This window comes from Engystomops pustulosus, chromosome 10, assembly GCF_040894005.1.
Source record: "Engystomops pustulosus chromosome 10, aEngPut4.maternal, whole genome shotgun sequence".
In the NCBI taxonomy this organism is placed as follows: domain Eukaryota; kingdom Metazoa; phylum Chordata; class Amphibia; order Anura; family Leptodactylidae; genus Engystomops; species Engystomops pustulosus.
The window spans coordinates 68,574,978-68,592,588 of record NC_092420.1 but is presented as its reverse complement, the minus strand read 5'-3'; the positions used below and the strand labels follow the sequence as shown (position 1 = coordinate 68,592,588).

The window sequence follows — 17,611 nt, the reverse complement described above, 5'->3', positions numbered from 1 at the left end:
GGGGGCCATTAGGTAAGGGGGCATTACACATTGGAGGCATTATACTTCGGGGGCATTATACAAGGGGGTTGTCACATTAATGGGGGCACTATATGGTGGGGGCCATTAGGTAAGGGGGCATTATACATTGGGGGCTATTAGGTAAGGGGCATTATACAGTGAAGGCCATTAGGTAAGGGCGCATTATACAGTGGGGGCCATTAGGTAAGGGGGCACTATACGGTGGGGGCTATTAGGTAAGGGGGCATTATACATTGGGGGCTATTAGGTAAGGGGGCATTATACAGCGGGGGCCATTAGGGTGGGTCTATACTGGGTAGGAATATAAAGGGGTAGGATAAGGAGCGAACCAACACAGTATATAGTGGTATAGAACAAATAATAAATACAATGAAGCCTCGGATTAGGGGGATAATTCTTTCTGGGAATTTGCCAGTAATCCAAACCTCTTATACATCAAAGCAAGTTCTTCCCGAACAGGGTCGGGTGTCAGTCTCACACATTCTCCTCTCTGCGAGGGGAACTGCTGCATTTCCAGATGCAAAACTACAAAATAAAAACCACTTATATTTATTACAATTAACAAACGCATATAAAGTGTGAATGAAGCCTAAAAATCGCAGCCTCACCACCAGGCAGAGCGCTCTCAGTGCGCAACACTCGTTGCCTAGATACAAGAAGCCTCTCCCGGGTCACTTCCGGTCATGCGCAGTGAGCAGTGAGTGAAGCCCAATGGAGAGGAGTAGAGGGCGGGGAGGTGCGCGCAGCGCCGCCTGCTGTCACACAGGAGACGTGCAGTCCCGGCAGAGGCAGCTGGAGAGATGGAGCCCGGGGCACCGTGTGTGTCGGCGTCTCCTGGCTGCATCGCCCCGGGGCACAGCGCCCTGCTCTCCGCGCTGCCCCTCTCCCCGGACGCGCTGCAGTTTGATGAAGACGATGACCTGGAGGTGTTCAGCAAGGTACAAGCTCCGGGGCGGGACGGGAAACTTTCTGACACTGCACAAAGTTCTCTCTGCTGAGATCATAGAGTCCTGGATGTAGAGGCTGCACCATACAGATCCGTGCGGGCTGACTAATGCAGTACTGCACAGCTCCATCACATACCGGGGGCAGCACTGATCACACATCATAGAGGTACCTAGTACTAATGCAGTACTGCACAGCTCCATCACATACCGGGGGCAGCACTGATCACACATCATAGAGGTACTAGTACTAATGCAGTACTGCACAGCTCCATCACATACCGGGGGCAGCACTGATCACACATCATAGAGGTGCCTAGTACTAATGCAGTACTGCACAGCTCCATCACATACCGGGGGCAGCACTGATCACACATCATAGAGGTACCTAGTACTAATGCAGTACCGCACAGCTCCATCACATACCGGGGGCAGCACTGATCACACATCATAGAAGTACCTAGTACTAATGCAGTACTGCACAGCTCCATCATATACTGGGGGCAGCACTGATCACACATCATAGAGGTACCTAGTACTAATGCAGTACTGCACAGCTCCATCACATACCGGGGGCAGCACTGATCACCCATCATAGAGGTACCTAGTACTAATGCAGTACTGCACAGCTCCATCACATACCGGGGGAAGCACTGATCACACATCATAGATGTACCTAGTACTAATGCAGTACTGCACAGCTCCATCACATACCGGGGGCAGCACTGATCACACATCATAGAGGTACCTAGTACTAATGCAGTACTGCACAGCTCCATCACATACCGGGGGCAGCACTGATCACACATCATAGAGGTACTAGTACTAATGCAGTACTGCACAGCTCCATCATATACCGGGGGCAGCACTGATCACACATCATAGAGGTACCTAGTACTAATGCAGTACTGCACAGCTCCATCACATACCGGGGGCAGCACTGATCACACATCATAGAGGTACCTAGTACTAATGCAGTACTGCACAGCTCCATCACATACCGGGGGCAGCACTGATCACACATCATAGAGGTACCTAGTACTAATGCAGTACTGCACAGCTCCATCACATACCGGGGGCAGCACTGATCACACATCATAGAGGTACCTAGTACTAATGCAGTACTGCACAGCTCCATCATATACTGGGGGCAGCACTGATCACACATCATAGAGGTACCTAGTACTAATGCAGTACTGCACAGCTCCATCACATACCGGGGGCAGCACTGATCACACATCATAGAGGTACCTAGTACTAATGCAGTACTGCACAGCTCCATCACATACTAGGGGCAGCACTGATCACACATCATAGAGGTACTTGTACTAATGCAGTACTGCACAGCTCCATCACATACCGGGGGCAGCACTGATCACACATCATAGAGGTACTAGTACTAATGCAGTACTGCACAGCTCCATCACATACCGGGGGCAGCACTGATCACACATCATAGAGGTACCTAGTACTAATGCAGTACTGCACAGCTCCATCACATACCGGGGGCAGCACTGATCACACATTATAGAGGTACCTAGTACTAATGCAGTACTGCACAGCTCCATCATATACTGGGGGCAGCACTGATCACACATCATAGAGGTACCTAGTACTAATGCAGTACTGCACAGCTCCATCATATACCGGGGGCAGCACTGACCACCCATAATAGAGGTACCTAGTACTAATGCAGTACTGCACAGCTCCATCATATACCGGGGGCAGCACTGATCACACATCATAGATGTACCTAGTACTAATGCAGTACTGCACAGCTCCATCACATACCGGGGTCAGCACTGATCACACATCATAGAGGTACCTAGTAATAATGCAGTACTGCACAGCTCCATCATATACCGGGGGCAGCACTGATCACACATCATAGAGGTACCTAGTACTAATGCAGTACTGCACAGCTCCATCACATACCGGGGGCAGCACTGATCACACATTATAGAGGTACCTAGTACTAATGCAGTACTGCACAGCTCCATCATATACTGGGGGCAGCACTGATCACACATCATAGAGGTACCTAGTACTAATGCAGTACTGCACAGCTCCATCATATACCGGGGGCAGCACTGACCACCCATAATAGAGGTACCTAGTACTAATGCAGTACTGCACAGCTCCATCATATACCGGGGGCAGCACTGATCACACATCATAGATGTACCTAGTACTAATGCAGTACTGCACAGCTCCATCACATACCGGGGTCAGCACTGATCACACATCATAGAGGTACCTAGTAATAATGCAGTACTGCACAGCTCCATCATATACCGGGGGCAGCACTGATCACCCATCATAGAGGTACCTAGTACTAATGCAGTACTGCACAGCTCCATCACATACCGGGGGCAGCACTGATCACACATCATAGAGGTACCTAGTACTAATGCAGTACTGCACAGCTCCATCACATACCGGGGGCAGCACTGATCACACATCATAGAGGTACCTAGTACTAATGCAGTACTGCACAGCTCCATCACATACCGGGGGCATCACTGAGCACACACAAGGCAGATTTTATCTGCTCAGATTTCACCGGCCTCATCAGTTTTCATGTCTCCGATCCGCAGCAGTATCTGTCAGACCTTCCAGGTTTCATCACAGATTCCTGTACGGAGGAGTCTGCTGCAGCAGGTGAGGGGTTGTAGTCTTGTGTGTATTGTGCTATAGAGGAGGCCGTACGCTGCGTCCTGTTTGGATGTTCCCCCTGATATAGGGGCGCTCCTCGGTTATGTACAGGGTCGCTGCTGTAGGTTTGTTCTTGTATATTTAGTGAATGCAACTCCAGACAAATTCTTTTTGTTATCCCTGTGACATTTGGGGTTTCATAGACCCCTATGACAAGTTGACCTTTGCAGCCTGAGGGTAAAGGTGAATATGTTACCCGCATCCAGGAGGATCCACCAGGGGTCACAGTGGGCAAAGTTGGGCCCTATCCACAGGACACCTCGGTGATGACACCCCCACAGATCCTGAGAACGGGAGGTCCCATGTACTCCTGTGGGAACCTTTGTTGCCCCCTGAGCAGCCGGTCATTTTTGGCGCATTCACCTCTGTGTAGCTTAGTGCAGCATCACAGGGATCCCACCCATCAGCAGGTTAGGCGCTGTCCTGTGGATTGGGGCCTAACTTTTTTTTGTGGGGTGGGCTATTTAAACATAATAAACATGTACTTGCCTCGTCCGGCGCTGCTGATGTCTCGCGCCGCGGTCCGTCTCCTCTGTTCGCCGGTTTATATACAGGGGCGCACAGGGAGCTTCCGGCCGACCAGAAACTCCCTTCCGACACTATATCCCAGCTCTGAGAGATAGGGACGGATGGGAGGAGCCGGCCACAGCGCGGACCGGAAGCTCCCTGTGCGCAGCTTCTGTGCCCCTGTAAACAAACAGGGGCACAGATCAAACGGGCTGCGGCGCTGGACATCGGCGGCCGAGGAAGAGGTAAGTACATGTTTATTATTTTTAAATAGCCCACCCCAGCATAGCACTAAGTAATTTTTAACACCTGGATAACCCCTTTAAAGGCCATATTCACACGACTGTTGTTGGACGTATATACGGCCGCTGTATGTACGTTCCCCTTAAGCCGGCAATGGGCACATGTGCGGCACCTTACCGTTCCGTGCCCAGGAAAAGATAGGACATGTCCTATCTTCTCCCGTATTTCGGTGCTGTGCGCCATATATCCTCTCCTGTGCGCTGGCGTGCTACGGTACGATGTGTGTTTGTGTGTAGCCTAAGATGGGGGCTGCCTGTATCTGGATTTGTTATCCTGTTGGATTATTCCAGATGAGATTTATTTAAAGGGATTTTCCAACTACTAACTTTCTCTTCCAGGTATTCATCCAGTTGCCCACAAGTGAGTTCAGTCCAAAAATACTTGCTCCATACGCTATCAGAATTTCCCAGGACGGCATGTCCAGTTCTCTGCAGTTGATTACAGGTTCCCGTAAGAGTGACCTCTCTTTTGGGTGACCGCCCTTACCTGGCATGGAGGGGGTGTCTGCGGTCAGATGCCGATGGTCTGCGGCTCAGGCTCCAGATCCCAGTGGTTTATGATGCAGAGTCCCTGCTCCTTGCGTCTTCTATTACAACGTTACAAGTAGTCCCATCCCTAACGCTGTTCTCCGTCCTCCCCTCACGTGCGGCGCTGGCCAAGTATTACAGCGACCGCTGCTGCATCATGGGCGGGCGACGGGACTGATTGGATTTCATTGTTCTAAATACCTGCAGGGAAAATGTGTAGGAAAACTCTGTCATTACAAAAATTAGTCAGAGGAGCTAATTTTGCGCATGACATTCCTGGGAATTCTCTTTACAATCCACACAGAATTCGGTAGGATTGAGCCCCATGTTATTGTGTGGAGGATTGTGCTACATCTTCACGGGATATAAATCCATCTTCTAATCTAGTCTCATTGATGTCTGGTTACGCTGCCAGGCCTCAGGGTATGTTCAGACACTACTACAGTATAGGAGTTTTTGGATAGACACACTGCCCAAGTTGTTTGATGGGAACCTTGGGGTGCATCTCGATGGCCATATTACGCCTGTATTATACAGGTCACATTTCTATATGGCCACAAATCCTGGAAAGTTTCCAACGACCCAAACTTGCAACAAGTTATTCATCTGTGCGGGAGCTAAAATATTGACTTAATTTGGTGGTGTAAATGCAACCTCTGATGATTGGAGTCATGTCTCAGGAGCAGTGTTTGGTCTGTGAAAACCGCAAGGTCATAGACTGTTTTGGGTTATCGGCGCCGGGTTCATGCAGCAGCTGGAGTCGGGGGTCTCTATTTTTTACTATAGCTGCTGGTGACCCATTTAACTGAAGCTTTATTTAACCCCCCCCCCCCTCCCCCCCCCTCAATAGCCATCAGATCAGCTCCTCACAATGTCTCATATATATTGTCTAATGGTGTAGGCATCCTTGAAAAAAATAACATTTATTATGCAAATTACGGCAGATCCTTTAAGTGATATTCTCATCTGGGTATTGTCTTTTAATTTATCTCCCATATAGATACTTTTCTCAATAACATTCAATTGAAGAAATGTATCTGTGTGAAGATAATTTTCCCATAAATGTAGTCATGTTATCCCTTAGAAACAAGATTGTTTTCCTTGGATACAACCACCGCTGCTGGAGTGATTGCACAAACAAAGTAATCATTTTTGCATATGAAATGTCTAGACGCTTCTGCGTGTTCCCCAACCATCCTTTGGTAATCCAGGTGGTATGGAAGGAATCAATAATATATGCCTTGCCAGTACTGGAAGAGTGCAGGGTGGTTGTATCCAAGGACAGCTATCTCGTTTCTAAGGGACAACATGGTTACATTTATGGGAAATTCTCTTTACACTGGAATATTTTTTTTAATAACGTGCAATTGAAGAAATGGATGTTTGAGGCGGATGAATTTATTTACCCCACTCCTCAATATTAAATCTGTATAGGTATAAAGGTAACGCCGCCTCCGTGCACGGATAGTCACTAACAGGAGATCCTTAGTGTATTTTTGAAAGTACTAAATTATCCAGCAGCGATTTATAAGTCTTCAAAGCTTAATTCTTGCATTTGTTAAAATTGTATAAACTTTTTGTGGCTATGGCTCGGAGCGGTGAGCGCTTGTTGCACCGTACCGAGCCCGTGCGCCATAGCTGTCATGTGCATGGGGCCTTAGTCGTAGCACGGCTTGAAACGAGTCAGCCAATACATACAATTCATGATGTGTTTATACTTATTTTAACAAATGGAATAATAAAGCTTTGAAGACTTGTAACATACTGCTTGATAATTTTGTCCTTTACAAAAAAAAACCCACTTTGACCCCTTTAATGGTCGTTGGCTTACAGCTCAAGAGCAACGTAAAAAAGAACTGATCTTTACTGCAGATCCTGTGCTTTTATTCTCCCTTTGTGGAGTATCCGGGCTGCTTGTGGTGAGATCTGCACAGGATTTGTTTTGGCTAATTTACAAAGTGATCATTTGTTCTTTGGCTCTGGCCCGTGCTGGGTGTGCGTGTCCGTGATTCATAGCGAGGCACTTTGGCTAATGGTTATTAGGAGATTATCACTATACAAAGTTCACTCACTTCAGCTCTGAAGGTTCCTGTCTTGTTACTGGGCGGCTCTTCACTATTCTGGTTTAACAGATCTGTAAGAACAGATCTGCTGCACAAGTGAAAATGAATGCGATTTCTGTATTATCCCTGCTGTTACAATGGTCTGTATTAAATGTATACAGTACATGGCTTATAGAAGACATGTAAGGGTGATTTGGGATGTTAATCCACCCAAGTGGCCTTTATAGTTTTTCCCTCTGTGCATACAAAAAAAAAACTTGTATACTTGCCTCGCTCCAAAGCTCCTGGCACCTGCGCAGTCACCCAATGAAGCTGGCGCTGTGCACCCTGGCTTCACTGCGCATGTGCTGTAGGGAGATGACGCTCGTGCAATGACGTTCCCTCTTCATTGTATTACTGCAAAGGCGCAGGGAGCAGCAGAGATGGGTCCAAGGCACCTCATCTGACCGCTCTTTAAATAAATATAAATATTTTTTTTTCTATATAGCACCTAAAAAGGCATCTCAAATTAGGCGATTTTGTGACACTAAAGGACCTTTGGGTGGTTTAGTGTCCCAAATGACGGATCCTCTTTTAAAGTTATTGTCCACTTATAGGAAACTTAAACAGGGTAAATATAAGACCTTAATAGGGTCACCCATTATATAATTGACCCCGTGGCAGCAGGACTGAGGACTTCATGTGTCCTGCTGCCCGGAGTCACATGACCTATGGCTCTGGCCGGCAAAAGGAAAACCTTATTATGGTAAGTATTAGTGTACTTACCTTGTTAAAGTTTCCACACCCCGCTTACACAATAGCAGCATATGCCTGCTGGGACATCCGGCCCAAACGCTGAGCAACTGGAACTGGACTGACATGCAGAGTTCAGATCTAGTTGTCGGTGTTTGGACCAGACGTTCCAGCCAGAGAACACTGCGATTTATAGTATCCAACTCACTTCACACTTGCAATGTGTTCTGGCTGGAACGTCCAGCTGCAACACTGAGCAACTGAACGGACATGTAGAGTTCAGTGTCTCTTGTTTGTGATCGGGTCGGACTTTCCAGCTAGAACACACTGCTAGTGTGTAAGGGACCTTAGGAATCTATACCAGGCCACCAGACAGATTAGACTTTGATTTCTACTCCATTGCTGATGACCATAGAACAGACTGGATGGACCAATATGACGTGCTTTGAGTTTTGCAGCTGAGTTTAAAAAAAAAAATAAATAATTTTGTTGGCCGTTATATCAACAACATTTGCATGGGGGGGGGGGGCTTAAAGGGAACCTACCACCACGATTCTACCTATTTAGCTAGAACTGGTGGTAGGTGCATGTATGGGATGTGAGGATTGCCCTTTTTAAAACTATTCCTCGCATCCCTGCTATCTTTTTGAAATCTTTATTGCCCTAATATGTAAATTTTGTAAAGCGGCTACTGGGGTGTGGAGTAGCCGGACATGAGGCTACACGTTGCGGCTACTCCACACATCTTTGCTCCTCTTCCTCCCCTGAGATCTTTGGCGCGCAGCTCCTTGTAGCTGCAAGCCCTTGTCCGAGAAGCTGGAGTTCTGCGCATGCACAGCATCTCCAGCTTTGGAGCTGTGGACCGTGGGCCTGCGTTTTGCGCAGAACGCCGGCTTCTCGGACAAGGGCACGCAGCTATGAGGAGTTTGCGCCAAAGATCTCAGGGTAGGAAATCTACCTTTATAAGTAGAATCATGGTGGTAGGTTCCCTTTAATCATGATGATTGATCGGCGTCCTGCAGGGAAGCAGAGACTCCTTTCATCCTATATCACTACGATGCTTGAAGTTCCATCCTCGGCGCCGTGGTTGTTCTGACCAGCGCATGGTCCATGAATCGTGTTTCTATGTGCAGCCGATAGAGGCTTCCCTGGGGCCACCAGCTATTGCTGAGGAGTTTGCTGGTAAAGTAGTAGAAGTTTTCCTTGATGCCCCTTTAAGACCTCATCTTCGGTCCTTTTGAGACAAGTTCTCTGTTCCGCCCTGGGGTTATGTTTGGGTGTTTTCATGTATAGTATTACCCACATTTGCTGTAAAATGTAGATTTTCTTTAGTGTTTAAAACATGGGAGTTAAACAGATGAAAGGAAATCTATAAAGTTTCCATCTCATGTTTCCAGTGACGTCTTGTACTGGGAGCACACCAGACCTGACTGTCTTGGCTCTTCTGATATTTCGTCCTATTTTCTGTCTGTGCGGTTGGTTCCACACCCCGGGAGTCTATTTCTGAAGTCTTTTAAGTTGTATCCAGATGCTGCAGCTTTTGTGTGTTGGAGGATCAGAGCGGCTGATGGTCGGGGGGTCGGGCTCTGATGTCACCCTCTTATCCTTCCCTCCTCATGTACTTTGCTCTGGAGGCTCAGATCTTCGCCGTTCCAGACTTTGCCTCCGCTGCTGATGTGACAGGAAAAGGAGGGATTTCAGGCCTGGTACGATGTCTTCTATGAGGAGAATCTTTATCACTGAGTATTAAACCAACAAAGGATTTAGCATTTAAAGGGGTTGGCTACCATCTTGAGAACCCATCATATTCCAGATCACCTAAACCAATTATACTGTTGCTCTAATTTCAGTTTTTTCTTTTTCTTTTATGTAACATACATTTTAAAATTCCTTCCTCCCCACTGAAACTTTAGTTTACCATTGTTACAAAGAGATATGAGCAGGATTGCTTTTTTAGTCCTTGTGCATCCCATGCGTACAACCAGGTGATGCAATGCAACTTGTCACCCTACCTACTTACCATGACTGTTATTTGCCAGCGGGGAGACCACTTTTCTCTAGTAACCAGCCTATCCATTGGTCGTAATACAACCAGTATATACCTAATATGCTCTTTGGTCACCTGTATTTCCAGGACCAAACACAGTCTGGGGACCTGGACTTGCAGTATGAGAGTCATCAGTGATGCTGTGAGTCACTGCCTTCACGTGGTGCTAATGTCCTGTCCTGTCATTATGCCTTCAGTGTGAATATATCTATATACCTTGGGCTCTGGACACACAGAACCAACATTGGGCTCGCCATAGTACCTGATAGTACAATAGTATAATAAATGGCCCGTATGTGATCCTGTATAGCTGTATTGAAAATACAACATCCATAACTTTCTATTGGGTTTGCTCTTATGCTATACTATAATAAGAAACTTGTTTGCAAAAATACATTTGGTTTAGATGTCGATTCTTACAGTTAAAATTTTTATTGAACTCATTCTACTTGTTCTGACCACCACGCACCCCACCTTTCGACAGTTTACATCAATTACTAGTTAAGAGTGTATACAGGGGTAATAACACTGTTTCTGAGCATACTAGGATTTCTATTTTATGTTTCACCAGTTGCGTTTCTTGAAGGCTCTTTATATTGGAGACTACCTGCTATGATGTCTCGCATACACTGCAGTGATTGAGAAAGTACTATCTAACCGTTTGCAGGTGTTTGTGGTATGTCCTACTTACCCTTACATCTTTGGCTGCTGTGTACTGATACAAATGCATTGTCATAGAAGCTATGCAGACACAATGGTTGCAGAGTTCTCTTAACTGGGCACAAGAAAGTGCACTGGACCTTGTGGTTACACCCAGTATGCGCCAAAATGATATCAAATCACGGATTTTCCTGGGAGCCGACTGGTTCCATTTAAAGGGGTTGGCTAGTAATATCAATGTTTTACAAGGGGTAAGTACAATCCTCTAATAGAGCTTCCCTTATTGTCCTTACTCTAGCAGGTCACGTCACTGGTTAGTGGGTCAAGCGGTAACCTGTGTTCTTTATATTTGAATTTCCTTGGCACTTAGTGCTTGGCCTTCTGACCCATCTGAGGTCCCGCAGAACACAACACATTACCGGCAGTCCCAAAAGCGTCTGTCAGCTGGTCTCTGGGCCAATGGGGAAAGTTTACCAGGGTAAGTACAATGTGGTTGACCCTATCGGGGAGAGTGTACTTGTCAAACTTTGGTATTACTGACCGACCCCTTTAACTGTGCCTCAGGATGGTGATTGGTGGGGTGAAATACCCAGCACCTTAATGTTCAGCTGAGAGTTGCTGTGCTGCTACACTAGGAATAGAGCTAGAATTGGATCACTCTGTTCATAAGCCCTTTAGGCTTCCCTAAGACTCGGCTCATATTGTAGTGAGTAGGTTTTATGTAACATGCATTTAGGTAGTCCGGATCCGGATGAAGAGAGGTTTTTAGAGCAAGCTTGAAATTTTGGATGTTCTATATTAGCCTAATAGTCCATGATAGAGCATTCCAAAGAATTGGTGCAGCTTGGGAGAAGTCTCCCTCAACTGCCAGTTCCACAGTGGACGAGTTTTTTTTTTGCTACTGGCTCTGTCCCTAATGTAGTACTTTTACTACTATTCGTTAATTGACCTCACCGATCGCCTCAGAAAAACCCCTTTAGTAAAGATTTTTTCCAAAATTACAAGCTATTTGTTTAACCAAAATAAAGATGGGAAGCTTATTTTGTAGAATGGCTCCTCATTCCGGAAGGTGACACCGTAGGGGACGTTTGTACCTCTGCCCACAGTTTCCAAGGCGATCTCTTATCTACATGTTGAATGGACTGAATGGATAAATCAACTTCCAGTTAATAGCTGAAGATTCTTCATAAAGGCCTTTTCATTAGAGCAGGACAATGCTACACAAAAGACTAACACTAAAGCAGCAGCAAACCAATCCGACAGGGATAGGAATATGTGCTAAAAATGTCCCAAATATCAGATATTGCATTTAAGGCATTTACTGTGTTCTTCCCAGTCTTAGGATTTCCTTTATCTGGTAAATACAAAGTGTTCTATATTGTGTCTGTTTAAAAGAAGGGCATGTAATGTAACTGAGGGGCGCGTGGGTGGACAGTGGAGTGTGAGGGTCTTTTAAAGGGACTGGTGATCTATCACTAGGATATTTTGTCTACCGTCAAAATCCATTCTGATAAACCAGGGGCATTACTCATAGATCCAGACACTGTGACTGTGGTAATCTTCTTATATTTGTTATCCTTTTTAAAAGTATGCTAATTATGCTACAGTTTCAAAGGCTGTTACACTGGCTGTTACACTGGTAGAGCCCCTTCTTTTTACAAGGTATGGTCACAATGTCCTCTCATGCCCCATTCCCTTCCCCGTCATCAGGCAGGCTGTTACTCTGATCCGCTCCTGTCCACGCAGCTAATTATTTTCTCATATCTCTAATGTATAAACTATATTTGAACATGGGGAAAATTTTGTTTTTTTTTTGTTACAAATTAAAAAACATTTCTGAAACACTTGATGCTACATTTTTGAGAGATGTGTGTGTCTTGTGATATTACAATTTCAAGTTAAAGGGGTTTTCCCATGAAAGTTCTCAAATTTCAATCCCCTAGTGATGCTAACACAGTAAAGAGCGTTTTAAACCCATTACTTCACAATTTTACTCAGTTTTATTACTGTTTTAGCTCCTTTCACTCAGTGATGGTCAGTGTAAGTCTCTAAACAGACACTTCATGATCCCTCCAGCTCTGTGACCTGACAGTGTGGTTACTTTATCAGGGTACAGGTTTATATACACTTTTATTTAGCTTCTGAACATCGTACTAGTATCTGACACATAGAAAGAGATGACACAGATCAGAGATCATAAAATCATGAGATGCCTATTACACACAATGGCAGTAAGCTCTGCTACATCTCTGCTATTCCCACGACACACTGCTAGATCTGCTGTGCCTCCTCCTACTCCCCAGATAAAGAACTTATCTGTCTGTAGCTTTACAGTCCTCATACTGCTGCCGGCAGGAAGTCTGCTTCTGTGTATCAGTGTGTGAGCTCCATCCGGGACTGCTGGGAGAGGGGCAGAGAGAGAGAGAGACAAAAATCTCAGCTTCGGCTGTTGGACAGAAAACCAAGATGACTTCCCCGACCTGAAGTCAGAAGTTACACGGTCGTGTCTAGGGGGAAATGAAATTATGTACAGCAGGACTGACAGAGACCGGTTGGACTTATATCTGTGAAATGCTGCATTTTTTCTGAATTAGAGAATTTGTTATTATGTTACACTGAGTACAAAGTTGTTGTGTGTGTGCACAGGAGCTTACAGTCGATGCCAAATTCAATTTTCATAAATTGGCAACTGGATGTTACCAGTCGGAGCAGCGTCCTTACAGTAAAATAGTGACTGTGTATAGACACATCACTGGGAATCTGCCCATTGTGGCCTCAACTCCCGGAAAGGGGGGCACTCCAGTAGTATGGGGGCAAAATGCTAATTTCAGCCCATAACACAAATGCAAGGTTTCAGTATCACTTCCTTCCTCATGCTTGATGTAGATGGTGGTAACGAAACATCATATTTCATGGAATAACATATTGTTGTTTTTCGCCTTTTTTAGTATAGTGCAGCCTTTTCCTTGGATCTAGATACATATATGGATACATATCAGACGGATATATGGATACTCTCCGCTACAGGTCTCGACCACAACTTGCAGTTCGGACTAGGACACCCTCTACTAAAAATGCTACAAAGCTGAAATTTTTACTCTACCGGAAATATATTGTGTGGCCTGTGATAATACCTATTGTCAATTAATTCATAAAATAAATTAACAGAGGATCGACAAAGCAATATATTACTGGGAAAAAATTGCAATGGGACATACAAATTGGTTACATGGATAGGATATATCTACAATAAAAATAGCTCTGGGAATATGGTCAGAACTTCTCAGAACCCTATAGATCGGCTGTGCTATACATTTGGGATATTTGACTTGCAGTGCAGACAGGATTTTCTTGTAATCTGTTTCAGCTTTACTTTCTTGGGACTACTCAAATTTACAAGAACTGTTATGGCTTCAAAATGGGAAATGTTATAAAATTGTATATATCAAGCATACAACTTGTAGTACAGATAAAGCACCACAGGGGGGAGACATTGCACTGTTCTTTGTATTCTGTATTCAGCAAAAAATCTGTAACCTGTGTCCTGCAGCTGCTATACCAGAAGTTTCAGGGTAACCAGCGGTCATATGCATCCCATATATATTTATAGTATTTTTATTTTCACACTGTCTTCCTCTTGGAATCCACTTATGATCATTCATTATGACAAGGCATCAGCCAAGACTTGCTGTTTATTGGCAAATGAGGACAGACCTGACAATGGAAGGAGAATTTAACATCAAGTGCAGCCAGTGATTTGCTACTGCTGATGATCCGGCTGTCCATATTTGTACAGTAGTATCACTGGGGTAACAGCTTGCTTGCTGTGCTGTATATAGGTTACAACTACTCCCTGTGCTGTATATAGGGGCTACGGCTACTCCCTGTGCTGTATATAGGGGCTACGGCTACTCCCTGTGCTGTATATAGGGGCTACGGCTACTCCCTGTGCTGTATATAGGGGCTACGGCTACTCCCTGTGCTGTATATAGGGGCTACGGCTACTCCCTGTGCTGTATATAGGGGCTACGGCTACTCCCTGTGCTGTATATAGGGGCTACGGCTACTCCCTGTGCTGTATATAGGGGCTACGGCTACTCCCTGTGCTGTATATAGGGGCTACGGCTACTCCCTGTGCTGTATATAGGGGCTACGGCTACTCCCTGTGCTGTATATAGGGGCTACGGCTACTCCCTGTGCTGTATATAGGGGCTACGGCTACTCCCTGTGCTGTATATAGGGGCTACGGCTACTCCCTGTGCTGTATATAGGGGCTACGGCTACTCCCTGTGCTGTATATAGGGGCTACGGCTACTCCCTGTGCTGTATATAGGGGCTACGGCTACTCCCTGTGCTGTATATAGGGGCTACGGCTACTCCCTGTGCTGTATATAGGGGCTACGGCTACTCCCTGTGCTGTATATAGGGGCTACGGCTACTCCCTGTGCTGTATATAGGGGCTACGGCTACTCCCTGTGCTGTATATAGGGGCTACGGCTACTCCCTGTGCTGTATATAGGGGCTACGGCTACTCCCTGTGCTGTATATAGGGGCTACGGCTACTCCCTGTGCTGTATATAGGGGCTACGGCTACTCCCTGTGCTGTATATAGGGGCTACGGCTACTCCCTGTGCTGTATATAGGGGCTACGGCTACTCCCTGTGCTGTATATAGGGGCTACGGCTACTCCCTGTGCTGTATATAGGGGCTACGGCTACTCCCTGTGCTGTATATAGGGGCTACGGCTACTCCCTGCGCTGTATATAGGGGCTACGGCTACTCCCTGCGCTGTATATAGGGGCTACGGCTACTCCCTGCGCTGTATATAGGGGCTACGGCTACTCCCTGCGCTGTATATAGGGGCTACGGCTACTCCCTGCGCTGTATATAGGGGCTACGGCTACTCCCTGCGCTGTATATAGGGGCTACGGCTACTCCCTGCGCTGTATATAGGGGCTACGGCTACTCCCTGCGCTGTATATAGGGGCTACGGCTACTCCCTGCGCTGTATATAGGGGCTACGGCTACTCCCTGCGCTGTATATAGGGGCTACGGCTACTCCCTGCGCTGTATATAGGGGCTACGGCTACTCCCTGCGCTGTATATAGGGGCTACGGCTACTCCCTGCGCTGTATATAGGGGCTACGGCTACTCCCTGCGCTGTATACAGGGGCTACGGCTACTCCCTGCGCTGTATACAGGGGCTACGGCTACTCCCTGCGCTGTATACAGGGGCTACGGCTACTCCCTGCGCTGTATACAGGGGCTACGGCTCCTCCCTGCGCTGTATACAGGGGCTACGGCTCCTCCCTGCGCTGTATACAGGGGCTACGGCTCCTCCCTGCGCTGTATACAGGGGCTACGGCTCCTCCCTGCGCTGTATACAGGGGCTACGGCTCCTCCCTGCGCTGTATACAGGGGCTACGGCTCCTCCCTGCGCTGTATACAGGGGCTACGGCTCCTCCCTGCGCTGTATACAGGGGCTACGGCTCCTCCCTGCGCTGTATACAGGGGCTACGGCTCCTCCCTGCGCTGTATACAGGGGCTACGGCTCCTCCCTGCGCTGTATACAGGGGCTACGGCTCCTCCCTGCGCTGTATACAGGGGCTACGGCTCCTCCCTGCGCTGTATACAGGGGCTACGGCTCCTCCCTGCGCTGTATACAGGGGCTACGGCTCCTCCCTGCGCTGTATACAGGGGCTACGGCTCCTCCCTGCGCTGTATACAGGGGCTACGGCTCCTCCCTGCGCTGTATACAGGGGCTACGGCTCCTCCCTGCGCTGTATACAGGGGCTACGGCTCCTCCCTGCGCTGTATACAGGGGCTACGGCTCCTCCCTGCGCTGTATACAGGGGCTACGGCTCCTCCCTGCGCTGTATACAGGGGCTACGGCTCCTCCCTGCGCTGTATACAGGGGCTACGGCTCCTCCCTGCGCTGTATACAGGGGCTACGGCTCCTCCCTGCGCTGTATACAGGGGCTACGGCTCCTCCCTGCGCTGTATACAGGGGCTACGGCTCCTCCCTGCGCTGTATACAGGGGCTACGGCTCCTCCCTGCGCTGTATACAGGGGCTACGGCTCCTCCCTGCGCTGTATACAGGGGCTACGGCTCCTCCCTGCGCTGTATACAGGGGCTACGGCTCCTCCCTGCGCTGTATACAGGGGCTACGGCTCCTCCCTGCGCTGTATACAGGGGCTACGGCTCCTCCCTGCGCTGTATACAGGGGCTACGGCTCCTCCCTGCGCTGTATACAGGGGCTACGGCTCCTCCCTGCGCTGTATACAGGGGCTACGGCTCCTCCCTGCGCTGTATACAGGGGCTACGGCTCCTCCCTGCGCTGTATACAGGGGCTACGGCTCCTCCCTGCGCTGTATACAGGGGCTACGGCTCCTCCCTGCGCTGTATACAGGGGCTACGGCTCCTCCCTGCGCTGTATACAGGGGCTACGGCTCCTCCCTGCGCTGTATACAGGGGCTACGGCTCCTCCCTGCGCTGTATACAGGGGCTACGGCTCCTCCCTGCGCTGTATACAGGGGCTACGGCTCCTCCCTGCGCTGTATACAGGGGCTACGGCTCCTCCCTGCGCTGTATACAGGGGCTACGGCTCCTCCCTGCGCTGTATACAGGGGCTACGGCTCCTCCCTGCGCTGTATACAGGGGCTACGGCTCCTCCCTGCGCTGTATACAGGGGCTACGGCTCCTCCCTGCGCTGTATACAGGGGCTACGGCTCCTCCCTGCGCTGTATACAGGGGCTACGGCTCCTCCCTGCGCTGTATACAGGGGCTACGGCTCCTCCCTGCGCTGTATACAGGGGCTACGGCTCCTCCCTGCGCTGTATACAGGGGCTACGGCTCCTCCCTGCGCTGTATACAGGGGCTACGGCTCCTCCCTGCGCTGTATACAGGGGCTACGGCTCCTCCCTGCGCTGTATACAGGGGCTACGGCTCCTCCCTGCGCTGTATACAGGGGCTACGGCTCCTCCCTGCGCTGTATACAGGGGCTACGGCTCCTCCCTGCGCTGTATACAGGGGCTACGGCTCCTCCCTGCGCTGTATACAGGGGCTACGGCTCCTCCCTGCGCTGTATACAG

General features: G+C 48.2%; 1 protein-coding gene across 1 annotated transcript in view; it reads left to right on the top strand.

Annotated features, from left to right (window-relative positions):
• The first annotated feature begins 737 nt into the window (after positions 1-737).
• Positions 738-17,611, top strand: part of SNX7 (sorting nexin 7) — a 61,955-nt gene continuing 45,081 nt past the window's right edge. The window contains exon 1 of the mRNA XM_072127139.1: positions 738-959. Within this exon, the coding sequence (XP_071983240.1) occupies positions 822-959 (138 nt within the window). The 5' untranslated portion in view covers positions 738-821. The remainder of the gene's footprint in view (positions 960-17,611) is intronic.